Source organism: Ambystoma mexicanum, chromosome 2p (genome assembly GCF_040938575.1).
Source record: "Ambystoma mexicanum isolate Mex_15411 chromosome 2p, UKY_AmexF1_1, whole genome shotgun sequence".
NCBI classification, from domain to species: domain Eukaryota; kingdom Metazoa; phylum Chordata; class Amphibia; order Caudata; family Ambystomatidae; genus Ambystoma; species Ambystoma mexicanum.
The window spans coordinates 564,402,831-564,428,180 of NC_090923.1; the positions used below are offsets into that span (position 1 = coordinate 564,402,831).

The window sequence follows — 25,350 nt, forward strand, 5'->3', positions numbered from 1 at the left end:
ACGAGTGCATTTGGGAATAAAAGCAGGGTTGTTTACCCAGAAATTTGTATGGTGTAAGCATTCAATTATATATTAACTGTTTTGCATAATTTGCAAGGCATGGATCATAAATACGATGGACGAGCAGAGACATGCTACCCTGTGATGGGCATTTGTTTTACCACAGGCTTACTCATGATTGGGATGGGATGTCCACCTGCTAAAAGTCTCTGGTCCGTGTCACAGATATGAGATTCGCCAAAAGGAAATAAAAGGTAGCTAAATTACATCCATAATGTAAGTAGGTATGCCAAAATGCCTACCCTACTAGAGTTCAAACACTGTAGGTTAACATTTCATAATATGTAGTAATGTTATTATGCCTCTCCAGGCAACATCACTACATAATGGAAGGAACCATCCCATAACCCTATCCTTAAACACATTTTCACTGTATTTTGTTATCCAACATTGAGTGATTACCCATAAAAGCTATATAGGGACCTCTGAGCGAGCTCTGGCAGCTGTGTGAGGGGAGGATGTGAAGATGACTGCTTCATTGGAGCTGCTGGCATTCATGATTGCTGAAAAATGTTATCCAGAATCCGGATATTGATAATGATATTTTATTTACATAGAACATATGTACATACAATATCACCCAACCAAAGTTGGTACTCATTTATCGACCTCAGAAGGATGAAAGGTTTAATTGTCTTTGTTGGAATTGGAACCTGAACACAGATCGCAGTATCGAGCGCTCAACCAGCTGAGCTTAAACTGTAGGTAGGGGATGTTCCTTCCAAAACAAACCAAATGAAGACCCCTCTGCTGGTTTATGGTTGTTTTCTTTCTGTACGAATTTAAATACAATGACATGCTAGTTAGGGGAGAACGTCAGCGGCCTGCATTTTGTCAGTTCAAGGTCTAGGAAGCATATGATGACAGCTAGGTCTTCTCCATTACTTAACTTCTGCAGTACTGTAGATGGCACAGTAGCTTGAGTCCGCCTCTCCGCAATGGCACAATGTAATGCCGCTGAGGTCTCCTGATGTTGGTGAGTCATGGTCAATTGACCCTCCACCAATGCTCTCAACAGGTCTTGCATGATTAGATTATTTGCTTGAGTATCAAGGAACGGGTGTCCTCCTCCAGGGATTTGACTGGGGACTCAGTCTTCTTCCTCTGAAGCAATCATGCATAGATCCAGCATCTTGATGATCTCTGCCTTGATGTAATGATGGACTTTGTTAGGTACCCTGTAACATTTGATCTTAATGGGCATGCTTTTCCCAGTATCAAGTAATACCTGCACCATGCCTTAAGGCTTTGAATCATAGGGAACAAGGAGGATTACTTATTAAACGTTGATCTACATAATCCTGTTGCATCGGGGTCAACTTGTGGAGAGAGTGTTACTCCATGCACTGAGCCATCTGCAGGCCTGCTTGGTAGTAGGTCATGTAGATGCTCGCTTTCTTGATCCTTCTTTCCTCAAAATAAATGCTGAGCAGGTAATTTCTCATGCAAACGGGATGACATGAGTCTATTGACATTGAAGACCAAGGGCTATGCTACATTTTTATTGAGGCCCAGCACATACAACACTGCACCATGGGTTGGACTGTGAGGATTTCCTCCCCATCCCTCCTTCACTAAAGGGATAGGACTACTCACTTGGTGACCAACTAGGAATTTGACAGGGCCCAAGACCACGTCTTTCTGCTGTACTCCCCGTTAGACAAAAAACAAGCATGATCGTTAGGGTCCCACTTTCTCCTTATTGGCTGTTCCAAAACTTCCATCATGCTTTTCATGGTCTTATGCAAGTCCTTAACGACACTATTCATCAGGGGGTGCTTGGATGAAAAGAATGTGTAAGGTACTCCACACTGTGTTCACATAGCTTCCATGCAAGAGGGCATAGTTGGAACCCCAGTCAGAAACCTCATTGGGGTCACCAAGCCATATGAAAATCTCTCTTAGAGAAATTGCTGTGACTGAGGTAGTGATCGACCTACTCTTACAATATATTCTGCGTATTTCAGGGACATCCCCCCTATACTGAGAACGGGCCTGCTTCTGCATATCCTGGAGGGGTCAGACACTCTCTTGGGCCTCTTTAAAAGTCTGCTTGATAAGGCCATTCTTCAGCAAGCAACACTTGCAGCTCAGCCATGTTCCTCAGGGTAGACATTGCACCCTCACTGTGGTCTTCAGATTCCTCTCTCTCACAAAAGCAGGTTGGTCTGCAGGTGTGGCTGCGACTGTCCAGTAGCAGGCACCCCGTGTATTCTGTGCAGAGCTTCTGCTAGCCATCTTTGCTGCTGAGGTGCACTCCTTAGCAGGAGTTTTAATACTCTGAAATGTATTCAAGGCCGTTTCAGGTTTCCTAAGGGTCCACACCCACCATTACGGGGTTCACGAGGTATAGGAACCATACCAGAAGGTCACAGTAAGTCAGGTACCATACTCCATCCAGCGCCTCTCAGTGAAAATATCATTTTGCCGATAACAAACACAATGCACTCATGAAAACACCCTGTAAGAAAGCATGAGTGTTCATAGGCACCTCGATGAAGACTTCCTGTTGGTGTTCCCTGGTGCCCAAGGAAACAAGGTCTAACTTAGAGTATCACTCAAATTGAAAGCACAGATCGCCAATGTGCAACCCCAAAGTTTATGTCTAGGTCCTCTCCAAGATGTGTAAGAGCTCCACAGTCGCAGCGCCTGCTCAGCTGTTTTTGCCTATTGCAATCACCACCACCTCACAAATGGGGTTGCTGGCACCTGTGGAGTCCCAGAATCTTGCTGTTGTGGGGTCTTCCTTTTTCTGAGAAAGCCCCTGCTTTTATCTTTACCTGATGGGCAATTTATTTGCCCACAGCCATAGCTAGCCACTTGGGGTTGTCCCTGTTAATAGTTTCTATAAATATTGAATCAGTAATGATATTTTCAGTTTAAAAAACGGACTATTCATGCGTTTCGAAAAATCATTCTGGTTTCGAAGGACGTCAGACTGTCTACTCCTGCAGAAGAGTCTATTAGGACTTGAAATGTGTTGAGTAGTTAATCTGTAATCATCCATGTGCAGTATATTTTACGCGGAGTGCAGGTTATCTGTTGAGGTATCTGGGGAGAAAATACATAACATACTTAAGCAATAAATCCTGAGCATGTGGGGCAATACCAGTTAGGTAATGCACCGGGGTGTTAATCTCTCTGGGGCATTACCTGACTGGGTAATGCCCCCACCCCCCATCCCCCCCTGCAAGGGGTTGATTGCTATAGCATCCCAACATTTATTTTTCAGGTTGAGAAATGACATACCTGCTGTTTCTCAACATGAAAAAAAAACCTACAATCAAAGATGGCTGCTACGGAAGAGGGAGAAGGGAACTACACATAGTCACGTCTCCCTTTTCATGGCAGCCATTGCCATAACGGGATGTGCCGGCAACACTAGTGTCCCCGGTGCCGATCAGTGGCAAGGGAGCAGCAGGTGTGTGGGGTGGGGGTGGGTTAAATATGTGGAAAAGTGAGGTGGGGGTGGGGGAAGGGAAAGCGGAGGAGTGCTAGGGTGCACTTATCTTGGTCCTTGTGGGGGAAGATGGCAGCCTTCTGCTCCAAGGAGGCTCAGAACGGGTGCTTAACTGTGTGGTAAAGTCCCCCTCCTGAGCCTCCCGATTGGCTAGGAGCACCCCACCACTGACTGCTAATAATAACATGTATTGGCTGGTGTCATGAACAAGTCACATGAAGATGTGTTTTACAGTTGCAATGATGGCATTAACGGTTGAGACAAGCCTAATATCATTCTATGGCACAGCCATCAATAAAGTGGGGCAGTGCTGGCACACTCTGCCTCTATTGGAGTATTTTTTGTTGCCCTAAAACACCAATTGTAATTTCTATAAATGTTAATCCGGTATCAAATTTTTGCTAATTAATGCACAATCCGGACCATTTCAATAACTAATGCTCTCACGGGATTAACCCACGCCAATGCCTCCAAAATCCCTTGGGTTCCTTGGGCTCACTGGAGCAGCCTGGACTTCATAAAATCGAATCCTGCGACAGGGCCAATTTAGCCTTTAATCCGTACAAGATAGAGGTGGCATTAAAAAGTGGGTAATAATGGCACCTGTCTGTCATGAAGCAGTGTGTGAGAATACAACACTATCATTAACCAGATTCATTTCCCGCACGCCCCACCCAAAAAAAATAAAATCAAGAAATCAGGTCTTTTTTTCCACAGTTCACCCTTTTAGCTCATTCCATGATGAATACTTCCCTACCTTCATCCTCTCCAAGTCGAATGCCATTAAGTAGGGTGATAACACGTGTGAATGCAGACATTTGCAATTTAGAATCATTTTTAAAGAATTAGAAACATTGCAATAGTTTATCAGGCAGACTGCTAGTGAAGACCGTTATTTTATTCTTTGCTGCTGGTCTTCGTTGAACTGAATAAAACTACTGTGGAACAAAGTTTACTTTGATTATATAGATGTGAGCTTTACATGGGAAGTACAACTCCCAGCTCTACTGTAGTCTGACGCTTTCTCAGTGGCGTCATTGACCTGCGCCACAGGCCTCAAATGGCTCGTGTCAGTGGAAAGCGCTGACGCGAAGCCTGCTTAGGCCTGTTTGCGGCCTGGTCGGCAGATGGGAGGGAACGCTACCAGTGTATGCTCATGCAGATTGGACCTTTTTTAGGTCTAGGCCTAGACTCTTGGGAAGATATAAATATGAGGGAGTTACCTTGCAAAAATTAGAAAAAAATAAAGGCCTGTTCAGCCTTAGGGCCCTCAAAGTTGGAGATTTGGGGATTTTTATAGTACCCCGTTTGTGGTTGCTAAGCGTACAATGAAGGCAGCACTAATTGATGCCAGGTCTGCCATTGCGCTTGCAGTGGAAGTGGAAGAGTTTATCGAGGAACATAACCTCGATTTGGTCCTAATTACGGGGACTTGGTTTTCAGATGCCTCTAAGGCATCTTTGTATTATTTGGTATCAGAAAACTATCTATTGCAATCCATAAATCAAGTGGGTAAGAGGGGGGGGGGCATTGCTGTTATTTACAGTTCCTCTAAGCAGGTTTCCTATTGTGAAACTCTTGATTGCGAGGATGGGTCACAGGTTGGCCTGTAAACGATTTTTGACATTCTCAATAAAAATGATCCTGGGATACAGACCCCCCAGGATCAGCTAGATTTTTTTTGGGGCAACCCAGGGAGGACGTCTGACTCTAAGGTACTCTTGGACATTTTAGATGAGCATGGGCTGACAGCATTGTCAACCTCTTCATCTCACAATAACGGTCATTGTTTGGATCTGCTAATGTTGATAGTTGTCCTGATGAAGGTTACACCAACAAAAGGACACTATTTGTGATGTTCTGCTTTGGCAAACGAAACACGTGTCGACCTAAATCTGTTGGAATACTGATATACAGATAAAATCACCTGCAGATAAAATCACCTGTATTAAAGGAAGGGAACAATATTGTGTGAAAAAACAATGTGGATAGTGATAGATATTACACTATCATGTTTGTAAAATCAAGAGAGATTGCTAAGAACGGACTATGAGTGAGTGATGGGATGATAGAATGTGAGCAGAACATTGTAAAACAGTTGGAATAGATAGTAGATGTATTTTTTATTATTTTTGTCATAAAATAATGTTTTGTATAATCAAACATTGAGCAAGAGTACATTGGGGGTCATTACGAGGCTGGAGGTAACCATGGCGCTATTAGCGCCATGGCTGCCTCCAAAACCTCACCGACTCCGCCCTGGTGAATGGAGCTATTACGGCCCCATTCCAAGGTTGGTGGGGGCGGCAATTTCCCATTCACCAGGGCCCTTCCCCATTCCCATTTGAGCCCCCATAGGACTCAATGGGAATGGGGAAGGCGCTACTAACGGTACTGCAAATTGCGGTACCGTTATTAGCTCTAAGGTCCATTTGTGGGTCCTGTCCTTAACGCCTGGTGAAACCAGGCGTTAAGGGAGGACCTGCAAAGGGAACTCGTAGTAGGGCGGTAAGGTATTACCGCTACCGGTAATCCCTTACGGCCCTAATACGAGTACCGGTACCAGTAATCCCTTACTGCCCGGGTCGTAATGAGGCCCATTGTCACCCTCTGTCTACTGGTCTATTGTGTAATGTTAGCCAATTTAAAGTGACAGGAAACCTGTGGAACTGGTACGCCACTATCCAGTGATAATGTCGCCAGGGAAACGGTCATCAGGAGGCAACATTTCTGCAAATTTGCACTCCCAAGAAAATCAAGCACTTTCCCCAAATATTCTATGACAGTAATATATAATAGTAAATTATATATAACCATCCTAGAATATGCGGGTGAAGACTTTTAGGAGTACAGGAAAAAAAGTCACCATCCTGCCAATTCTTTGCCAGCCGACATTATCGCATAGAACCGGCATGCCCTGCTTCCATGTACACACTCACACATAACCCCTGCATGTACTCACTCTCTCGGGACGGGGGTTTAAAGATGTACCCCTTGGTATCCAGGCTGCGGCGGTAGTAGCTGGCATTCAGTGGCTCCGGGTTCTCCTCCCAATCTTCGGCAGCCCTTGGAAGAAATGTCACAATTTAGCTTTCTTTCCAATGGTCACACATCAAGCTCATAAAATGCTCATGGCTCGCTCTCAACATCCCAACGCTTCAAACATTTATATGTGTCCAAAATATGCCCCCCCCCCCTTCGGACCCAGAAAAGCGCATGCACACGTTATAATTAAAATACATGGGAGTTGCTGATCAGAACTACAGTGGAAGCTGCATTTCTGACACCATGGCTTATTCTACTTCCCTGCCCTTGCTCGCAGACATGCATCGTGTTGTTTTAACCTGAATTCAAGGCAACTAGACATGAATGGCAGCCCTTACACTGCCTACAAAAACACACAGGTATACTTTACGCGAAAGAGGAAGTAAGGGTGCCAATGGTTAGTGAGAGGTCACCCAGAAGTGAAGCCAACAGGGTGTAATCACATATCAACTGACTGTTTAGGGAACCAAGTGCGATGTGAGGTAATCCCAACCGTAGCATGCCATAGCACCGAACTGCCAGTGGCAGATTTAAAGTGAAGGGCCCCGTGGCAAGGCAGACAGAGGGCTCCGGGTAGACGGAGCTTAGGGTGGGAAATGTTCAGGGCTGTCACGAAAGCAACGTTGGTGAACTTTAGAGACGGGTTTTCCATGTATTGTAAGTTCTTGTTTCTACTATTCAAGTGGTCCTTTTAGGGGTATGATTGGCTGGCAACAGTTTGGTCACGTAACCAGGTATTGCTGACAACTGATTTGTCCAGGATCACTCAGTTTGTCCAAGTGAAAAAGCCACTTTTCCCTTCAATCTGTTCATCCCTTCAAAAATCATCTGCTCTAATGTACTCCTTGCTAAATCTTGTGCTCTCCTCATCCATTCACTCCCATTTTTCTTTCCATAAAACTCAACTCCTTTCACCTTCCATTCTCTACATCTTCCATCTGTCACCCATCGTTCTCACCTTCAATACAGTGCTCTCATTACCTTCCATCTCTTCTCCCCTTTACCACAAGGAAAACTGCCTTTGCCACGGCATGAAAAATGGAAACTGTTCACTGCAGACCCCCCAACTAGAGTTTGAGAAGTGAGTCACAATTAATGATTTCCTGATAATAAAAGTGGTGCACCTTTTATTCAACAAATATGCATAAACTGACCTAGAAAAGAAAGTAAAAACACATAGCAGAAGAGAAGCAGGACAACTAGTGTGGCAACATCAATCTACTGAATTTTCCCACCTGTTCTGCCCTTTTCATTTCACCCACTGCCCCTTCAAATTTGACACCCAGTTACCTTCCAACCACTCTCACTTACCATCATTCCTGTTTACCACCACTCCAGCACACTCCCACCATGTTTTTGAGGCCTGACTAAGGAGAATCAAGGATGCCATCTTTCCTCTGTGAGGGCTAGGCACTGATGCCCGCAGCCATTGCACCATCTCAGCTTCAGTGCGCTTTTACAATGTGTACCTGAACACTGTGGCTACCCCCCCGGAGGTGTCACATGAGGGGTATCGGGTCAGGGTATCTTTGTCATGAAAGCCAAACCCTAACCCCCTCTCCAGAATCTCCAGAATACTGCAGCATGAATGGGACATTATGTGGCTTAATACATAGCAGTTTGAAGCACAAAATTCTATTTTTGCAGCATGTTTAGAGCATTTCTCATCGAGTTGAGGGTGTAAACGAGTACTAGCATGCTGGAGAGAGAGACTTAATGCGCCAGTAATTGGAAATGGAACCAATATCCTCAGGGTGACATACACGTTTGGAAACAACATCTGCTACTTTGTCTGGTTAATATGAAGTGTCACTATTGTTATGTACGAGACAAACTAGTTCATTCAATATTGAGTGAGGCTTTTCTTGGAATAGTGTACACTGTGAACTGAAAGTACTTTTAGGGGCACCTAATTCCAGCAGGTCAAGCACAATGAGATGCACAGTGAAATTAAATGATATGCCTAGGATCACACACCATGCACAGCCTGAAAGATAAGTACTTGACTGGGAATCTTCCTAGCTAGTTGGTACAAATATGTATTCATGTTTGGGTTTGACAGCCTAAAACTATAGCCCTTTTTATACAGATGCTTTCAGGGTGCTCTAGTCACCCGATACACCAATCCGACAAGGTAAGAATAGGTTGATTAAAAAGTGAATGGGGGGTCATCTTGTTTTGAATCCTAAAGTTGCACAAGGGGGACTATTTCTGTTTGTACTTGTGTACGAAAAGTCCCCTGCATTCACTTTTAATTGTTTTCACCACCTACTGGAAAAGTAAACAGTAAAACACAGGTGAAATCACCTTTACTCTTTACGTTTCCATTAATTGTCTAGAAAAGTGTAAATGCCACCTACAATTAAAGAGTTTGGGAACCATCTACAATTAACTGCCTGGTTTTACCAGCTGTAACAGTCAGGTGAATTCCAAAGAAATCCATTGGTTTTCCACCAGCATAAAAATACATGGTGGTGAAAAAGCAAGAATATTTGGCAGGCGGACCTGATAGAGCAGGCGTGCTCTCCTCTCCAACTTTGCCTGCCAGAGTATACACAAACTGTGTGGTCTAAAAAGTGGTTGTAAACCCTTTCACCATCACTTTTTCCCACTCCACTGAACATGGAAAATGACCCCATAAGATTGTACCTTTATTTTCCCAATCCTGATTGGAAACACACAAATGACAGAAGGCAAATTAATTAGAACCTACAAAAAACTCGTAATGACACAAGATGAATTAAAATGCGGAAAGGGTAATTGTGTCACACTTCTTGCAGCATGTGCTGGTTCCCCATAATATCTAATCTCCCAACAATCGTAACTTATTAAAACCTTTAATTAAGTCAATCTGCAGACATTTTTTCTTCTCACAGGGTGATGATCCTAAGTTGTACTGGGTTATGTCTTGTCGCTACCTCACATCCACTACTTTTCTGTCTGCCCAAAAGTCAGAATTATATAAATATGCTTGTCGTTGTTTAAATAGATGCTCGCCACTCTTAAGGTGGATCTTCAGGAGGATTAATTTAATCCTGAAAACATATAATACATTTTGAAGTATAAATTCAGTCACTTACAGCAATATGATATTTGCGTAACATAAAAGGACACTATGACGCATCCAACAGTTGCTGATCACTGTGCCATATCACAGGACATTACATTTCTCTATTCTTTCATCGTTGTTGTTAACACACTTTAAATGAATAATAAGTGATGTTGACAAATTGACAATTCCAATATTAGAGTGCTCTGAGACCAGTTATTGACACATTGTAATTGATGTGTTGTGGTTAGATTGGAAGATAGCATGCCTTTTGTGAAGTCTGATGTTCAAAAAGACTTCTCAAACTTTCAATGATTTGTGAAAGTTCTCTGATAAATATCATGGTGTTCGAAGTATATTCTACAAATGAATGGAAAGCGGCGAGAAGTTACTCTCTAAATTTTCCCTTTCCAAGATTCTAATTTAAGATGAATCTGGAACAAGGGCTTGCATGACTGCCTCTTCAAAATTCTGGATATGGTAGTCCAGAACCACATTTTTCAGTTTAACTGCACGGTTTCCTGTGAAACAAAATGGCAGCCTTGTGTTTATGCTCGGAATAAGGTCATCACGTGAGATGCAAAACGCAATGACGTCATTCTGCAAAGCGCCGTTGGCGACAGCTTGTTCATTTGTGTAATATGGTGGCCATGTTTGGAAGTAGTAGATGTCACGTTGACGTTTCCAGGACAATGGGGGCAGGAGGGACAGGGAGAGAGACAGGAACGGGAAGTGACGTGGGAGGGCGGGGTAGGGAAGTTACAGTTTCATGTTCAATAAAGAAGCACATAGATTACAGCTCTCCGTGTGTGCCTCTTTATTGCTGTACCACGCGCCTTGCACCAGCGCATGAACATAACAATGGCGACGAGGCCGGCGACAGGTGCGGAGCAGCGCTCATGGTGAGAGCACCGCAATCCGCCCACCACGAACGCGACGGAAGGCTGAGCGCTCGGAGGCGCGGGCTAACGCAGCGGGCCCCAACACGCAGCCCCAGGCCGCGGCGGAGAACACGGGCGAAGGAGCTGATAGCCCCGCCCACATTCAACAAGGGAACCCGGGCCGCAGCGGTGATAACACGCGGACGAGCCGGGGAGCCACACCCGCGTACAGAGGCAAGTACGAGTCACAGACTGCTCGCGGAGCACGTGCCATCATGGGGAAAGCACCCGCACCGCTCCAGACCCGCAGGAAGGGGAAGAATCACACACAGTGGACATGTGGGTCCACGAAGAAGGGACATAAGCACGTGCCCAAGAACAAGGGCAACATCATGCAGTGCTGTAAACACCCCAAAGGGGGGCGGACAGTCTGATAGTGCTCGTGCCATAACAGGCGGCTATCCAACGTCAGTAAGAAACAAAATCACATCCTGCAAAGGAGACATTACCCAGACCCCACAGCCCAGTCTGATGGTGCTCGTGCCCCAGCAGCGGCCATCAAGAAGGAAGTGAGAACGACCAGCAAACCAGATCCAGTAGGTCAACACACTTCTAACAGAATGTCGGGGCAAGACGATGGACAAGGATCGCATGCTCAAGGGACTGGGCCCCCAGGGCCAGCGGCACCAACATCAGATCATGGGCCATACCAGCTACCGGACACACTGGCAGCCCAGATGCCAGGAGCATTCGACATGACAGACACTAGCAACATGGGTCCCCGATGGACCAAATGGATCAGAGACTGTGACCTTTACCTGGGAGCTACAGGTCCGGTCGCAGACGCCAGGCAAGTATGTCTCCTGAAACTAGCGGTAGGCTCTGCCATACGTGACATCATCGACAAAATGCCCCAAGATTCCATAGACTCCATCCAAGATCTTAAAGATGCACTGGCAGCCTATTTTGCACAGCACACCAACGTTGACTATGAAAGACATTTATTTCACAGCACAAAACAGGCAAAGGGAGAAACTATGGATGCATATGTGATGCGTTTACGCACCAAACCCAAACACTGCGATTTCGCAAACTATTCGAATACAGAAGCCCTGAGGTCACAAGTCATATCAGGGTGTGAATCACAAACATTCCGCAGGAAACTACTGCAAAAAGCCCGCACCCTTGAAGAAATCCTGGCGCTAGCAAGGGTGGAAAGAGCAATTGACTCCCAAGTAGAAAGTTTCGGGAGCACCAATGCCAGAGAAAGCCTAAACATGCTGCAACTAGAGAAGTCGGAAGAACTCTTTTGTTACAAGTGCGGGTTCAAGTATCCACACGAGGGAACATACCCCGCCATTGGACAACGCTGCACCTCCTGTGGAGAAGAAGGACACTTCAAGGCAGTATGTAGATTGTTCCGAGACCGGGGGAGAGACTGACCCAAAGACTATACGTCTCGGCCAAGAAGTCGATACGGAGGGTCATCTAACACCAATCCAAGCCCAAACACCTCCAACACCCAGAATCAACCTCCAGGCGACCAGAGAGACAGGGACTCTGGAGAAGACTCACAGAAAAGGAGAGAAAGAAGAAAATTCATAATGCGTGCACGACCTGAACGCAGATCGAGAAGACATGTACGATACTTGGTGGAACAATCCCCGACTGAATCTGACCCTAGCTCATCGGGGAGTGACCAGAAAAAGAAGGCATACGTCTAAGCCCTGTGCAACCCCACGGCGACAGCCCATAGTCCAACCCTCATCATTAAACTTCAAGAAAGACCAACTGAATTTCTTATAGACACCGGAGCCACCGTCAATGTGTTAAGTGAAAAGATCTATTCTGACTAAGCCAAAAGCCCAAGCTCCATCCAGCTACTGTCGACATTTATTCCTACGGAGCCAAGACACCCTTAAAGTGTTTAGGACAATTCAGTGGGCTCTGTCGCTACAAAGGGCTAAAAATGAGGGTTCCAATACATGTTCTGGCCACAGAGACAGACAGCGGCTGCGTCCTGAGTTTTAAGGTGGCCGCTGACATGGGCCTGATACACATACTCTACAACATAATGGTCCACAAATACATAGATCCGGTAGAAATGATAAACAATCTATGACCAAAAATATTCAAAGGAATCGGAAGACTCAAGAATAGGTAAATCAAACTACACGTGGACAGCTCCATATTCCCCGTGGCCCAGCCCTACCGCGGAATTCCAGTCAATATTCAAAAAAAGGTTGAGGACGAACTTCAGAAACTGCTGGAACAAGACATTATCGAGAAGGCCACTGGGCCCACCACCTGGGTGTCTCCAATCATCCCAGTCCCCAAGAAGGGATCCGAGGCCATCAGATTATGTGTAGACATGCAACGCCCTAATCAAGCCATCAAAAGGGAGAGATACCCCACGCCCCGGATAACAGACATGATTCACTTGTTGAATGGGACGAAAGTCTTATCTAAACTTGACCTGAAAAAAGGATATCACCAGTTAGTGCTACATCCCGAGAGCCGCAACATAACTACTTTCGTCACCCACGTCGGCCTCTTCAGGTACAAAAGACTAAGCTTCGGGGTGTCCTCGGCGGCAGAGACATTTCAGGCAGAGTTTCACAACATTATTAAGCACATCCTGAACTGTCTCAACTATTCGGACGACATCTTAGTATTTGGAACCGACGTGAACAAACATGACGAGACATTAATGAAGGTTTGCAAGGCCCTACATGACGCCGATCTCACGTTAAACAGAGACACATGTGAATTCCGCAAAAACACACTAAAATTCTTTGGTCATGTCTTTTATGAATCGGGCATGACCCCAGACCCGGACAAAGTCTCGGCCTTGAATGACACCTCCGCCCCAACCAATGTGTCTGAACTCCGATTTTTCCTGGGCCTCGCCAGCTACTGCAACCGTTATATACGGGACTTTGCATCGGTCAGCGAGCCGCTAAGGAGATTAACTCATCAGGATGAAAAATTTGAGTGGACCAGCGACTGCCAAAAGGCATTTGAAACCATAAAGGAGAGAGTCGCAAAAGCGGAAAACATGTCATACTACGACCCCAAGGGGAAGACGGAGCTGACGGTTTACGCCAGCCCCGTGGCCCTGGGAGCCATTTTAGCGCAACCCAATCCATTGGACCCCTCACAAAAACACATAGTGGCCTATGCCAGTCGCAGCCTGTCCGCCACCGAACAGGCATACTCCCAAGCAGAGAAGGAGGGGCTCGCAGTTGTATGGGTGTGCAAGTACTTCCATCTGTTTCTGTACAGAAAACTATTCCAAATCGTCACAGACCATCAAGCCCTACTATTTCTGTATGGCAATCTCCAATACAAAATGCCTCAGTGAATCGCCCGGTGGGGGCTAAGACTACAGGATTATGCATTCGACATCATCCACAGGCCGGGCAAAGGCGAGAACCCAGCCGACTTTCTGTTGAGAAGACCACGGGGGGAAGAGCACACCCAAAAACGTCGGTGGCTGACAGATATCTACGATACCTTGTCTACCAGAACACACCGGAAGGTGTCAACATGGAAGAACTCGCCAGAGAGACGGAGAATGACCCAGCCTGTCTCATCATCTGCGAAGGACTAGAGTCTGGACAGTGGCCAAGAGCCAAAGAAAAAGGGAAAGCGGCGGGAGGCCAAATACAAGAGGACGTGGAACGACTCTTACTAGTGAAAGATGAGTTGGCAGTGTAGGAAGATCACCTGCTGCTCAAAGACTGCAAATTACTGATCCACGAAGCCATGAGAGCGAAGGTCATCAATATAGCCCACAAAACCCATAGAGGCATGGTATCCACTAAATGCATGCTCCGCCCCAATGTATGGTTTCCTCACATGGACACACTAGTAGAGGCTGCTCTAAAAGCATGCCCCACATGCTGCCTCATCACACCTAATCGGCACCCAGAACCACTGCTCATGTCAGAGCTCCCACAGACAATATGGGAGGCAGTTGCGGCAGACTTCTTCGGACCCATCGAAGGAGGAAAATATGTCTTGGCCGTGATGGATGAGTACTCACGATATCCGGACGAGCGACTGATATCATCCACGGCTGCCCATAATGTCATCCCAGCTCTAGACCACATGTTCTCAGCATATGGAGTACCTAAAGTGCTCAAGACAGATAATGAGACCCCGTTCTGTGGACACCAATTCACCCAATTCGCAGGATACCTCGGATTCCATCACAGAAAAATCACTCCCCTGTGGCCCCAAGCCAATGGGATGATCAAGCGATTTATGGCCAATGTGAAGCGAGCCCTGCAAGTCGCACGCCTGACAGGACAGACATATGAACAGGTGTTGAACCAGCTTCTGAGGGACTACCATGGGACCCCTCTTAGCACGACAGGGAAGACACCTGCCGAGCTGATGTTCGGGCGAAATACACAGACACGCATCCCCCAAGCTGAAACAATTAACCCACGGCCCGCTCTAGGCCCGGAAATCGGAGAGCGAGACGAAGCAGCTAAGGCCCGAATGAAAGAGTATGCTGAAACCCGCAGACGGACACAGGCATCCCAAATAGAGGTAGGAGATGTGGTGGCAGTACTTCAACCGACAACTCACAAGCACACGGCTGCTTTTCGAGAGGAGCCCCTTCTCGTCACACAGAGGAAAGGGTCTATGGTCACCGCCCAAGGGTCAGGAGGACCGTTCACGAGAAATTTGTCTCATTTCAACGGACTTCCGCAAACGGGAATCAGACGTCTAAGTGGGAGAGTGCAGGCTCACCTAGATTATGAATCCGATGACCCTTACCTAGGAGACCAGTGGGACTCGGATGAACCAGAACTGGACGAAGGACCAGGAGACACGGACAGTGGAATGTGGCCAAGGCCAGGCCCGACACGGCCACAACGAGCCCGAAACAGACCTCGTCGATGGATCGAGGAAATTGACTAGAGGCTCTGCAGAATGCCGCCTGTTGCAAACAGTCTGGTAACTGTTTAAAAAGGCGGGAGATGTCATGTTGACTTTTCCAGGACAACGGGAGCGGGAGGGAGAGTGGAAGGAACGGGAAGTGACGTAGGAGGGCGGGGTAGGGCAGTTACAGTTTCATGTTCAATAAAGAAGCACGCAGATTACAGCTTTCCGTGTGTGCCTCTTTATTGCTGTGCCACGCGCCTTGTGCCAGCGCACGAACATAACAGTAATGTACTAGCAATGAGGACTAACATATCCAGAATTTTGAAGAGGCAGATCAACTCTCAGTCTTTCCGCTTTGCTTAAACAGTTACACTGTCATTTAACTTTCCTACGCTATTCGCAGAAGAATGAAATCATTGCCTTTCCATTTTGTGTAAACAGCCACACACTGAACGTTTCTTTCAGGGAAACTCGCGTTCTCGTGCTATCATACACGATAATTTAACTGCAACAGATCTATCTTTTGAAGATAAGAACACTCCAGCATCATTCTCGGCTGTAATAGCAGACCAGGACAGTGTCTATCATTTTGCAAATAAGCCACAAATGACATGTGTGTGATTAACTAATCTATCCGTAATTGAATAAGCCGCAACAAGAGGTTTGCATCGAACAAACGTGATGAGTGGTCACTTAAAAATCAGTTAATAGAATATTAGCGGGGCAAAAAGAAAAGATTATTTGCAATCTTCCCTTACTTAGTGAAGGTCACTTTGGGGACAGATCAGCTTTTAAACAGGATTGTAAATTCCAGATTGACTACTCACTAATAGACGTCGGTTTTGTATAATAGCAAGCAAGAAGCCTGAAGGAGAGAGACCAAAAGCGGCAGAGCTGACAAGTGCTGTAAAACAACTTTGTGCAAAGAACAAAGGGTATTTGCTTGGCTCAGGATCAAGAATGCTACAGCAAGATGCAATTGCAAGGCACAAAATGAGTCAAAGAGGATATGCCACATACGCACAAGAAAGCATATGCAAGGCGGAGCAACCAAGTCTCCAGAGGCCAAGAGGAGTAATATTACTGATTATAATTGAATCAAATAGCACTAAATAAAAGGTCAAGATGGACAAAAGTCGTGGTCTCCTCACACGTTGTGCAAGAATAGAACACAAGGCCTATTCATTAAGCTCCAGACGAAGATAGCAATGTACCTTCACTCCCTTAAAAGGCCTAGTGAAGAAACCAACTAGCAAGGTCAACTACAAAGAAGAAGACTTGCTTTAGGGCTTAACTGATGAGAAATGGTAGACTAATTGGCCAAGTGTACAGCGGCATGACCTTGCTCCCCGAACCTGGGTTTAGTTTTGCTTGTCTGCTGCAAAAGAGCCTAATGTCTAAGGTTGGGAGAGAATTTCAACCAATCATGAGGGCTTACGTTGCAATGGACTATACATTGTTGCAGAATCCAATCCGCTGCTGTTATTCTGCTATTAATCTGTATTATAAGTAGTTAGAAGTAGTTCAAGGCGTGTCTACCAGATAAGGGGCAGCCAATTCTGATGAAAAGCTGGGGAAGCACCAAGACAGCATTATAAAAGAAGGAGGGGCAAGGGAATGTCAAAGGGAGACCTGGGAGTTTCAAACCAGATGGAGCAGGGAAGCTGTTGACCCGAAGAGAACACTGCTTTCCACAGCAGTGCACAGCCATAAGGAATAAGTGTTCCGTTTAGTCTGCACGAGAGACAGACTAACAAACCATGCCCACAAGGGAGTTCCTGGAGGCACCATCAAGAAAATCTCACCAAAGGTGGTCAGTACGGTGGAGTGCCTGACTTGCATTAGACGTGGAGAGAGAGACCCACTGAGTGGTATACAGTGGTGAGTATCCCCAGGATGGGGATGCAAGAAGAAAGTGGTGGTCAGTAGGCAAAGAAGGAATAAAAAACTTTACATGCTGATACTAGACTGGAACAGTGATAGAGCGATACAAGCACCGAAGAAGAAGTACCAAAGAAAACCAGAAAGTGTAATTTGTGTAAAAAAAGTGTAACCAGAAAGTGTAATGCAAACTTTATTTCAGTTAAAATATTAAATGCTTCTTGAAATGGCTAACTCCAGTCTGTCGCCTTCTTCTGACCTACCACAGTTGGCCGGTCATCTTGTTCCTTTTCCCTGCATTTGGGGTTTCGACCAGGCTCGGTCATTGGTCCCTTACTCTTTTCTATGTATACTTTTCCTCTCTGTCAATAGTACACTTTCTGCAGTACCATCAGGGTGAGGGATCACGTGACATTACTTCCTGTGACATGATTGATGTAAGTTCACTACTAATTAATTCCCTGTCCTTATGGTGAACTGATGTTCCTGCCAAGCGTGGCGAGCATGACCAGCAACAAGGGCAAACGGGCGGAGTCTGCCTAGGGAATTAGTCCTTGAGCTACCAATGCCAAAAGGATCCCAAAAGTGGGGGCAAACGCTGCAGCATACAGGCGTCGAACATGGGGGGGCGGACAACGAGTGGCATGGCTGGTTGCAGAGGAGAGAGAAGGCCAAAACAAGAGGTGAACCCCTGTAACACATGTGGATCCAAAGAGAAATCCCCCTGCAACTGGGACTGGAAAGGGCCACAAACGATTTCTATAAACGAAGCCTCAAACCTCAAAACAAAAGAAAAAACAAGACTGATTCTCCTGGTAAATCTGAGTCATGGTTTAGAGGGGCCCAGGCACACTCCAGTGCATTGGTGAAAAGATAGCGCATACCAAAGAAATAAAAATATAGGGGAGGAGATCATCTCCCACATGCCAAGAAAGTAGGGCGGGTTATTAGGATTGGAGAATCTGAAAAACCTTGACTGAACAAGATACAGTGAGACATGGCAAGTTTTGACTGTGCAGTTTCGCCTACCAGAGTCTTGTGAAGCATCAAGCATTGACTTCTGCTGCACCTCTTAGGGCTTGTCCGGAAACATGCACTAAAATAGATTAAATCTGTTCTCATCGCTCACCAAGAAATCCTATTTCATCTTTTTGACTCTCAAGATATTGGAAACCGAAAGCATCCGGTCATCTCGCTGTTCCTTTTTAACCTCGATAGAGCTCCACTGTAAGATTACGCTGAGGACTGAGCTCTTGTTCAAGGTAAACCGCGGCTCATTAGCTCTCATTCTACATTTGATGAAATACATTGCAGCTATTGCAACATGGATGAATATAAAGTTTCTGAAATTGAACCTCGTCACCCTGGGCCTGGACATCAGATATCCTCTGGGACCATATGCCATCTCAACTAAGGTGGTGAAAACCTTGGGAGTCCTTCAGGGCAGTACGCTTTTCATGTTCCAGCTAGTTACAGATGCAGTCTAAAAGGTATTCTGTAACTGTAAAATTCTTACGTGTATGTTTTCATGCCTGACGTAAAGGTGGCACTAACTCGTGCAGTGAATCGTCTGGATTAGGGGAGGAGTGTTTGTCTTGTAGGACCTACCTGTGTAATGCATTGCCTACAGCATGCCCAAAACGCAGCAGCAGTGACCCTTCTCCTAAAAGACCAATGTGAGAATAGAACCTCGGATTTACTTTCAATGCAGTGGTCACTGATGTCTCAGAAATAAACTTGAGCTAAACTTGAGAACAGTGTCCTGGCCTGTTAACTGAGCGATACCCGGCCCTTTTTTGGTAGTACCTAGGTTGACTATAATAGAAACAGGAGGTAGAGCGTTCTCGGTACAGGAGGCCCGAAGTCAGAACACACGTCCTCATTATCTAAAGAGGACATCGGATCATCTTACTTTCTGAAAGAGACTTGAAACTCCCATTTTCGCGTGGTCCAATAATAGACCAGAACCCACTTTCCCCCCATCCACTTAGTACAGGCCACATCCCCTGGTGATAGCGCACTCTAGACCAGAACATATTATTAGATAATAGGGACGGGAGGATAGCTCTGTGGCAACGTGCAGGTCTTGGAAGCAAACCCACACTGGGCAAACACAGGTTCAAATACCCGACCCAAGCTTGGTGGAGAAAAAAAAACATACATGGAAAAAAACATACAAGCGCATTATAAATAACCTACCCTTCCACAATAAAACTAGCGCATAGATACTTACGGGTTATGTGCGCTGTAAATAAATGCAAAAATAAATAATGCTAAAATGGGGGTCAGCCGGGAAAGGAACCTCCCAGAAGAAAAAGAACACACCGAATTATTATTTGGCCAGACCACTGCCGACTGTCACAGATTGAGGACCATTCATTTGTTCTTTTAAAAAAAAATATTTTATGGAACAGGGCTATCCATGATCTACGAACTTTGCATGACGGCAGAGGCAGTCTCCCAGTGCAGAATTGCATTTATTTTAATAACCATGGTTGCTGGACAAGACAGTCTCCGATTCTAGAACCGTCCTGTTGCATAACGTTTTAGATTGAAAAAGAAAGTCTGAAACTTGGTCTTTTTTAAAGAATGAGGCATGCTGGTATAAAGTTCCAATCCAAAACTGTCTTTTTTAATAAAGCTGCAAATTAAAAAAAAAAGAAGAAAAAGAGTGTCAAAGCCCAATACTGTCCCTCGACAAACAACACGACAGGAGAAGGCTCAAAGTTCAGTTTCTTCTTTTGTTTGAGCACGTTCTAAATTGGGAAAGAAAGTCTAGTCTCCAAGGCCTGAATTTTCTTTCACAATGCTTCATGCTTGCCTCAAACTTTTAAAAAAACCCTTAGCATTTTTCTCTATCCAAACACGGCAAAGAGTTCCAAGTCGTGAATGATTCTTTCGCTAACCAAGCTGCAGGCTGGGAAAGTGCCAGTTAATCTTACTAGTGTGCAGGTTGGGGAAGTCTGGGACGACCAAAAAAGCAAAGTGAACTGTCCCTGGTTCAACACAGTTTCCTTCTGTGAAGGGGAACTTCCAACTGGAAAACAAACTGGATACCTGTACCCGACTGCTAGCAAAGCAAACACACCCCCCCACCCCCTCCCACACCGCCTGAATACAGCTTTAATTGAAGGCACATTGTAGTTGCTATGTATAAACTTGAAAACTACAGAGATGTGCCAGTCATGTTAGCAATGCAAATTTAACTAGTCAGTGTTGGCGGTCTGGGGCGCAAGTCCCAGGCCCACTCAGCGATTTAGGACGAGGCGATTGTAGAAAGAGATGCTGTAGGGGAGCTGGAAGAATGAAGGATGGAAGCGAGTCACCCATAGAAGCTGGATTGTAGTGGAAATGCAGTGAATCCTGGTAGTAATATTAGGTGGGAATGAGACTCAATTGTCGAGGTTCAACGCCATCTTGAAATCGAGTCCTAGTGCTATAGCTATGTCTGTAGGTCTAATCCCGTCCCAAGGGTTAGATGGGGTTTGCGCACATTCTTTGCTCGCAGCCCTGGCAGCCCAGACCTCCATATGGTTAATTCACTGAAGACACACAGTTATACATTGTGTCTTATTGTTAGTGCCCGACATCAGAAGGAATCTGCCCTGCATGGCCAAGAGAGGGCAAGAATGGATCTTTGGGAGCTATCCGATGAGAACCGGAGTGAGGGCTTTAGGCCTTCGCCAGTCGAGATCTTTAAGTTATAGTGTCCAGTGACCCCCAAGTCAAGGCTCCAAGTATTTGAGGGCACTGACCAGCCCAAGATCCTTGGCCATAAACCTGTAAAGTGGCCAATCGATCTGGAAGATAAGAGCAGTGCGGCTTGCCCCCACCATCGGTTCATTGGATTTGTGCTGCAAGGTGCCAGGGGAGAAGGTAACAAAATTAAGGCAGTGGGTGGGAACGTTGTGGAGGCGCTGATGTGTCTGGGATAGGAGCAGGGCTTAACGTAGTTTTGAGACGTTATATTGACCGGGTGCACTGTTGAGCTAATGAAATGATGAACTGTGTAACTAGATTGTCAATTAATGTTGTACCCGATGACGGAAGATGAAGAGCTCCATGTGGACGAAGATGGACAGAAGGTGCTGGGACCAATCGCCTGCCATCCCATATGGAGCAGGATATATGTCTATAGGGTCGAACCAACTAGCTAAATAGATTTGGAGCCTGTGTAATGTACATCACTTGTGACATTGTGCATCTTTAAAACCCATTGTTATTTTCAGAGCGCTGCATGGCAGTAGAGTTCTTTGTTGACACGTATTTGTATTTTTGGGAGATTAAACCTTGTTCTCCTTGCAAGAGGGGTGCTAGGCCTTTTTCCTCAGTGGGTTGTATTTGCTCTGGTATGTGTATTGAAGGGTGACTCTACACCACACGACATGCACAGCTAATGGCATTAACCAATATATCAAATGGCATAGTTCCTGACATGACATCACTAATTATATCATCACAGATATGTTCACACTTCAAGTTTTCTAGATTTTGCTACATAACCCTAATGTTCCCTCAACTAATGTTTTTTCAGAGAATGTGAAAGGTTTATGTAATAGAAGGTAAACCATACCTTTAATTCACAAACCTTTTTTAGTGAATATATAGATGAATATGCAAATAAATACAGGATAGGAACTCGGCGTAAATTCCCAATTTCCCAGCGTTTTGTTTTCAAGCGTACTGTATGCTCAGCACCTTCATGGACAAGCTATTGTCCTCTGGAGAGCTCCAAAGAGAGCGAAACACGTGTCGGGACCTGCTTTTGTCTTCTTCTAGGTTGGCTTGGATGGTATTTTACCAATGCAGGAGCTGAAATACATTACCAAGAATGGTAAAAGGATGTCATTTCTGTCTCGGTGTGGATAGTGTATTACTAATCCTATGCTTAACGACTATGCCTGAATAGGCACATGAGTGAGTCAAATAGGATGCCATGGGTTATATGTGATCTTACCGACGCAATATTCAGAGTGCTACATTTGACCGCGACCAAAATACTGAAAAACACTTTTCTTTTAATTCGGGGGGACTTGCTCAAGCCCCCTGATTTTCTACCCTTTAACAACACCCCAACCCCATCCTGACACATTTTAATCCCTTACCCCACTACCCAATATATTTATTTAATAATTTAGGTATTTTCCGGTATTATTGTTTTTGATGAAATGTACCACTCTGAATTATTTTCAGTAAATTGACTGGGTACCGGTGCCATGGTGCCACTAATGTGTCTCACTTGGGAGGCTCTCCACCTCCTTTCCCATTGTGCATGTTTTAAATACCACCCTATGCCTCAGATCATTTTGTTTTCTCATTGATTTACAGATACGTAATTGTCGGCGGGGGGGCGGGGCGGGGAGAGTGGGGCGTGTCATCGTTTTACTTGGTCTGTAAATGCACATTTTGGGTTTTGCAGATGTGCCATCCCAGGATACCGCGAATCAAGGACAGCAACTACAGGAATGGTTTTGCATCTAAAGTCTGCGCATAAAAGATCATAACATGGTGAAAGAACTCAAAAGGTAACACATACATTTTAGGGAGTTTTCAATAATGCAATTCTAAAGGTCTGTACTGAAACCAGTCCCTCCCCCCCCCTAGAACATTACAATATTAACCAAGCAGGAATAGGATGGGCAGGAGAGTCATAATTAGGCGCAGCCCACTTATCATGCCCTTAGATGCTTATACATGTTTAAAGCACATTACCCCCTGTTGAACACATCGTTTCTTTTAAAACACGAAATATGCAACAAAAGCAGCTTCAGGGAACAGGAATGAACTGTTCTGGACACACAATTGTTGGTCTTTCATAATAATAAATGGGTGTTAAGCTAATTCAGCTATAATGCTGCTGCCTAGTGCATAATTGTGTCAGGATGCGTCTCTTGGACATGTACACACTGTTCAGAGAAATATAGCAGAGAGGTTCAACTATTAAACAGGCCGAACACGCATTAATATGTAGAGAGACGGCCTTTAAATGCACATTTCCTACATAATCTGTCATTATGTTATGTACAAAATGGTTAAAATGAGTACAAACATGTTAGAGCTGAAAAGCCACGACAAGGCTTTTAACCATGGTATGTGTTTGCTTCCTCGCCGGCAATTCCGACGCCCCCAGTGGTTAGCAGTGCCGCTGCCTGAAGTGCCCCCAGCCATCTGGCCCTCCTCGCCACCCTGCGGTGCGCTCTCCTGGAGAGGGATGGCCCTCCGGCTGGCACGGCTCCATCGCGCTCAGTCACATGATCGTGACTGCATCCCTTGCAGGACTGCACCTGGACGCTTCCTGTACGCCAATTCCATTATCCCCAGTGTTTAGGCAGAGCCACTGCCCGTGCTGCCTGAGAAACCCCAGCCATCTGGCCCTCTTCGCCACCCTGCCGTCCGCTCACCAGGAGAGGGAAGAACCTTGATCCGGCGCTGCGCATCACGCTCAGTCATGTGACTGCTTTGACACTCCTTTTCTATTTTCACCTCTAGGGCATCGCTACCCTGGGCGTCTTCAGTGAAGGGCGCTGAAGCCAAGGGCTACTTTTCACCCGGTTTCCTCCTGTTTGCGCCATTGCAGTCATTGCTCTATGTTTGCTCTATCTACTTCCTGTCTTTCTAACTCATGACTATACGTTTTGCCAAAACCTCTCTTATCTCTTTCCCCTGTCTCCTTCCCTGTTTTTCCTATCTTTGCCTTTTCCAATCCCGTCCCTTTCTTATTTGCGCCTTTTTCATCCGGTTCGTCTCCACCTTTGGCCTCCTTCAATCTTGACCTATCCCCACCTATCTTCCACTGCTGCATCTATTCTTTCAGTTGGACTTTGGAATGCTTGTTCCATCTGCAATAAGACCCATTCTGTGCCTGATTCTTTCTTCTGTATTAATCTTCAATTTCTTTGCCTGACCGGAACCTGGCTTACTCCGCACAACCCCCACCCCTACCCCAGCTTTTCCTACTTCTCTTTTCACTAAATGCATCCATTCACCATAACCATCTGGCCAAGGAGGCTGCACAGGTATTCTTTTTCACTCATCTTGGGCTGCTTCAACTCCTTCATCCAATTCTCCTGCCTATCCTTCCTTTGAATATCACCTTTCTTCATGCTCTAAACTTTGCACCATTTCCTTTATTACTATTTAGTGTCTTCCTGGCTCTCCTAACTCTTTCTAGGTAGACCTTGACTCTCTGCTTTCCGTTCTGCTGCCTTCTACCTCTCCCTTCTTTCTCCTCAGAGGCTTCAATCTCCATCTTTCCTAGACCTATTGTTCATCTCCTCTTATTCCCCGCCTTGATTCTTACACTCTCTACCAGCTCCCTACCCCACTTCCTATGTCTCCGGTTCATCGCTTCAGATGATTTTCTCCTCACTTCCACTCGATCTTACAGTCTCTGTAAACCCGATTTACTCCTCTGATCACTCCTTGCTTTCCTTCTCTTTCCCGCTGCCCTCCACTTCTACACCGTGTGAGAAACCAGAGGGTGTCTCACCTGCTAGTCCCCAGGGATCTCTCTCTCTCTCTCAGGTGGCCAGTGCACGGCCATCGCCTTTGGATCCAGACCACCAGTGTGGGAGTGTGGGTGAGGCAGCAGATGGAGAGACGCGGTATTCCCCTCTCTTTTTTTCATCTAACCCAATTTTTAGGATTCTCAGAGGTCCTAACTCCCCCTCTTTTTATTAATTAATGTTTATTTATTTATTTTGTAATTTATATAGCGCACATAACCCGGAGGCATCTAGGAGCTTTTAGCTTTGGCAAAAAGCCAGGTTTTAAGGCCTTTGCAGAAGGACCATAGTGATGGGTCTGTCCTCAAGGCCAAAGGCATGGAATTCCAAAGTTTATCTGCATTTACCAGGAAGCTGGAGCTGCCCACTTTTTGTCGTCTAAATCTAGGGATAGTACGTGGCCAGCGTAGGTAGAGCGGGTAGGTCTTTTGGACTGGGTTTTCGAGATTTGATTTATCAAGTAAGCCGGGGCGCTATTGGAGAGGCATTTGTGCGTGAGAGGGTTTTTAATTTGATCCGACCTTGTACTGGAAGCCAATGGATGTTGCGTCTGGCTGAGGAGATATGTTC

The 25,350-nt window shown here is 45.6% G+C and overlaps 1 protein-coding gene across 2 annotated transcripts in view; it reads right to left on the reverse strand.

Annotated features, from left to right (window-relative positions):
• The window catches only part of CACNA2D2 (calcium voltage-gated channel auxiliary subunit alpha2delta 2), a 2,156,122-nt gene that overhangs the window by 135,232 nt on the left and 1,995,540 nt on the right, over nt 1–25,350 (reverse strand). For both annotated transcript variants that reach the window (XM_069644058.1, XM_069644057.1), the window contains one exon: nt 6,483–6,586. In XM_069644058.1, coding sequence (XP_069500159.1) covers nt 6,483–6,586 — 104 coding nt within the window. The remainder of the gene's footprint in view (nt 1–6,482; nt 6,587–25,350) is intronic.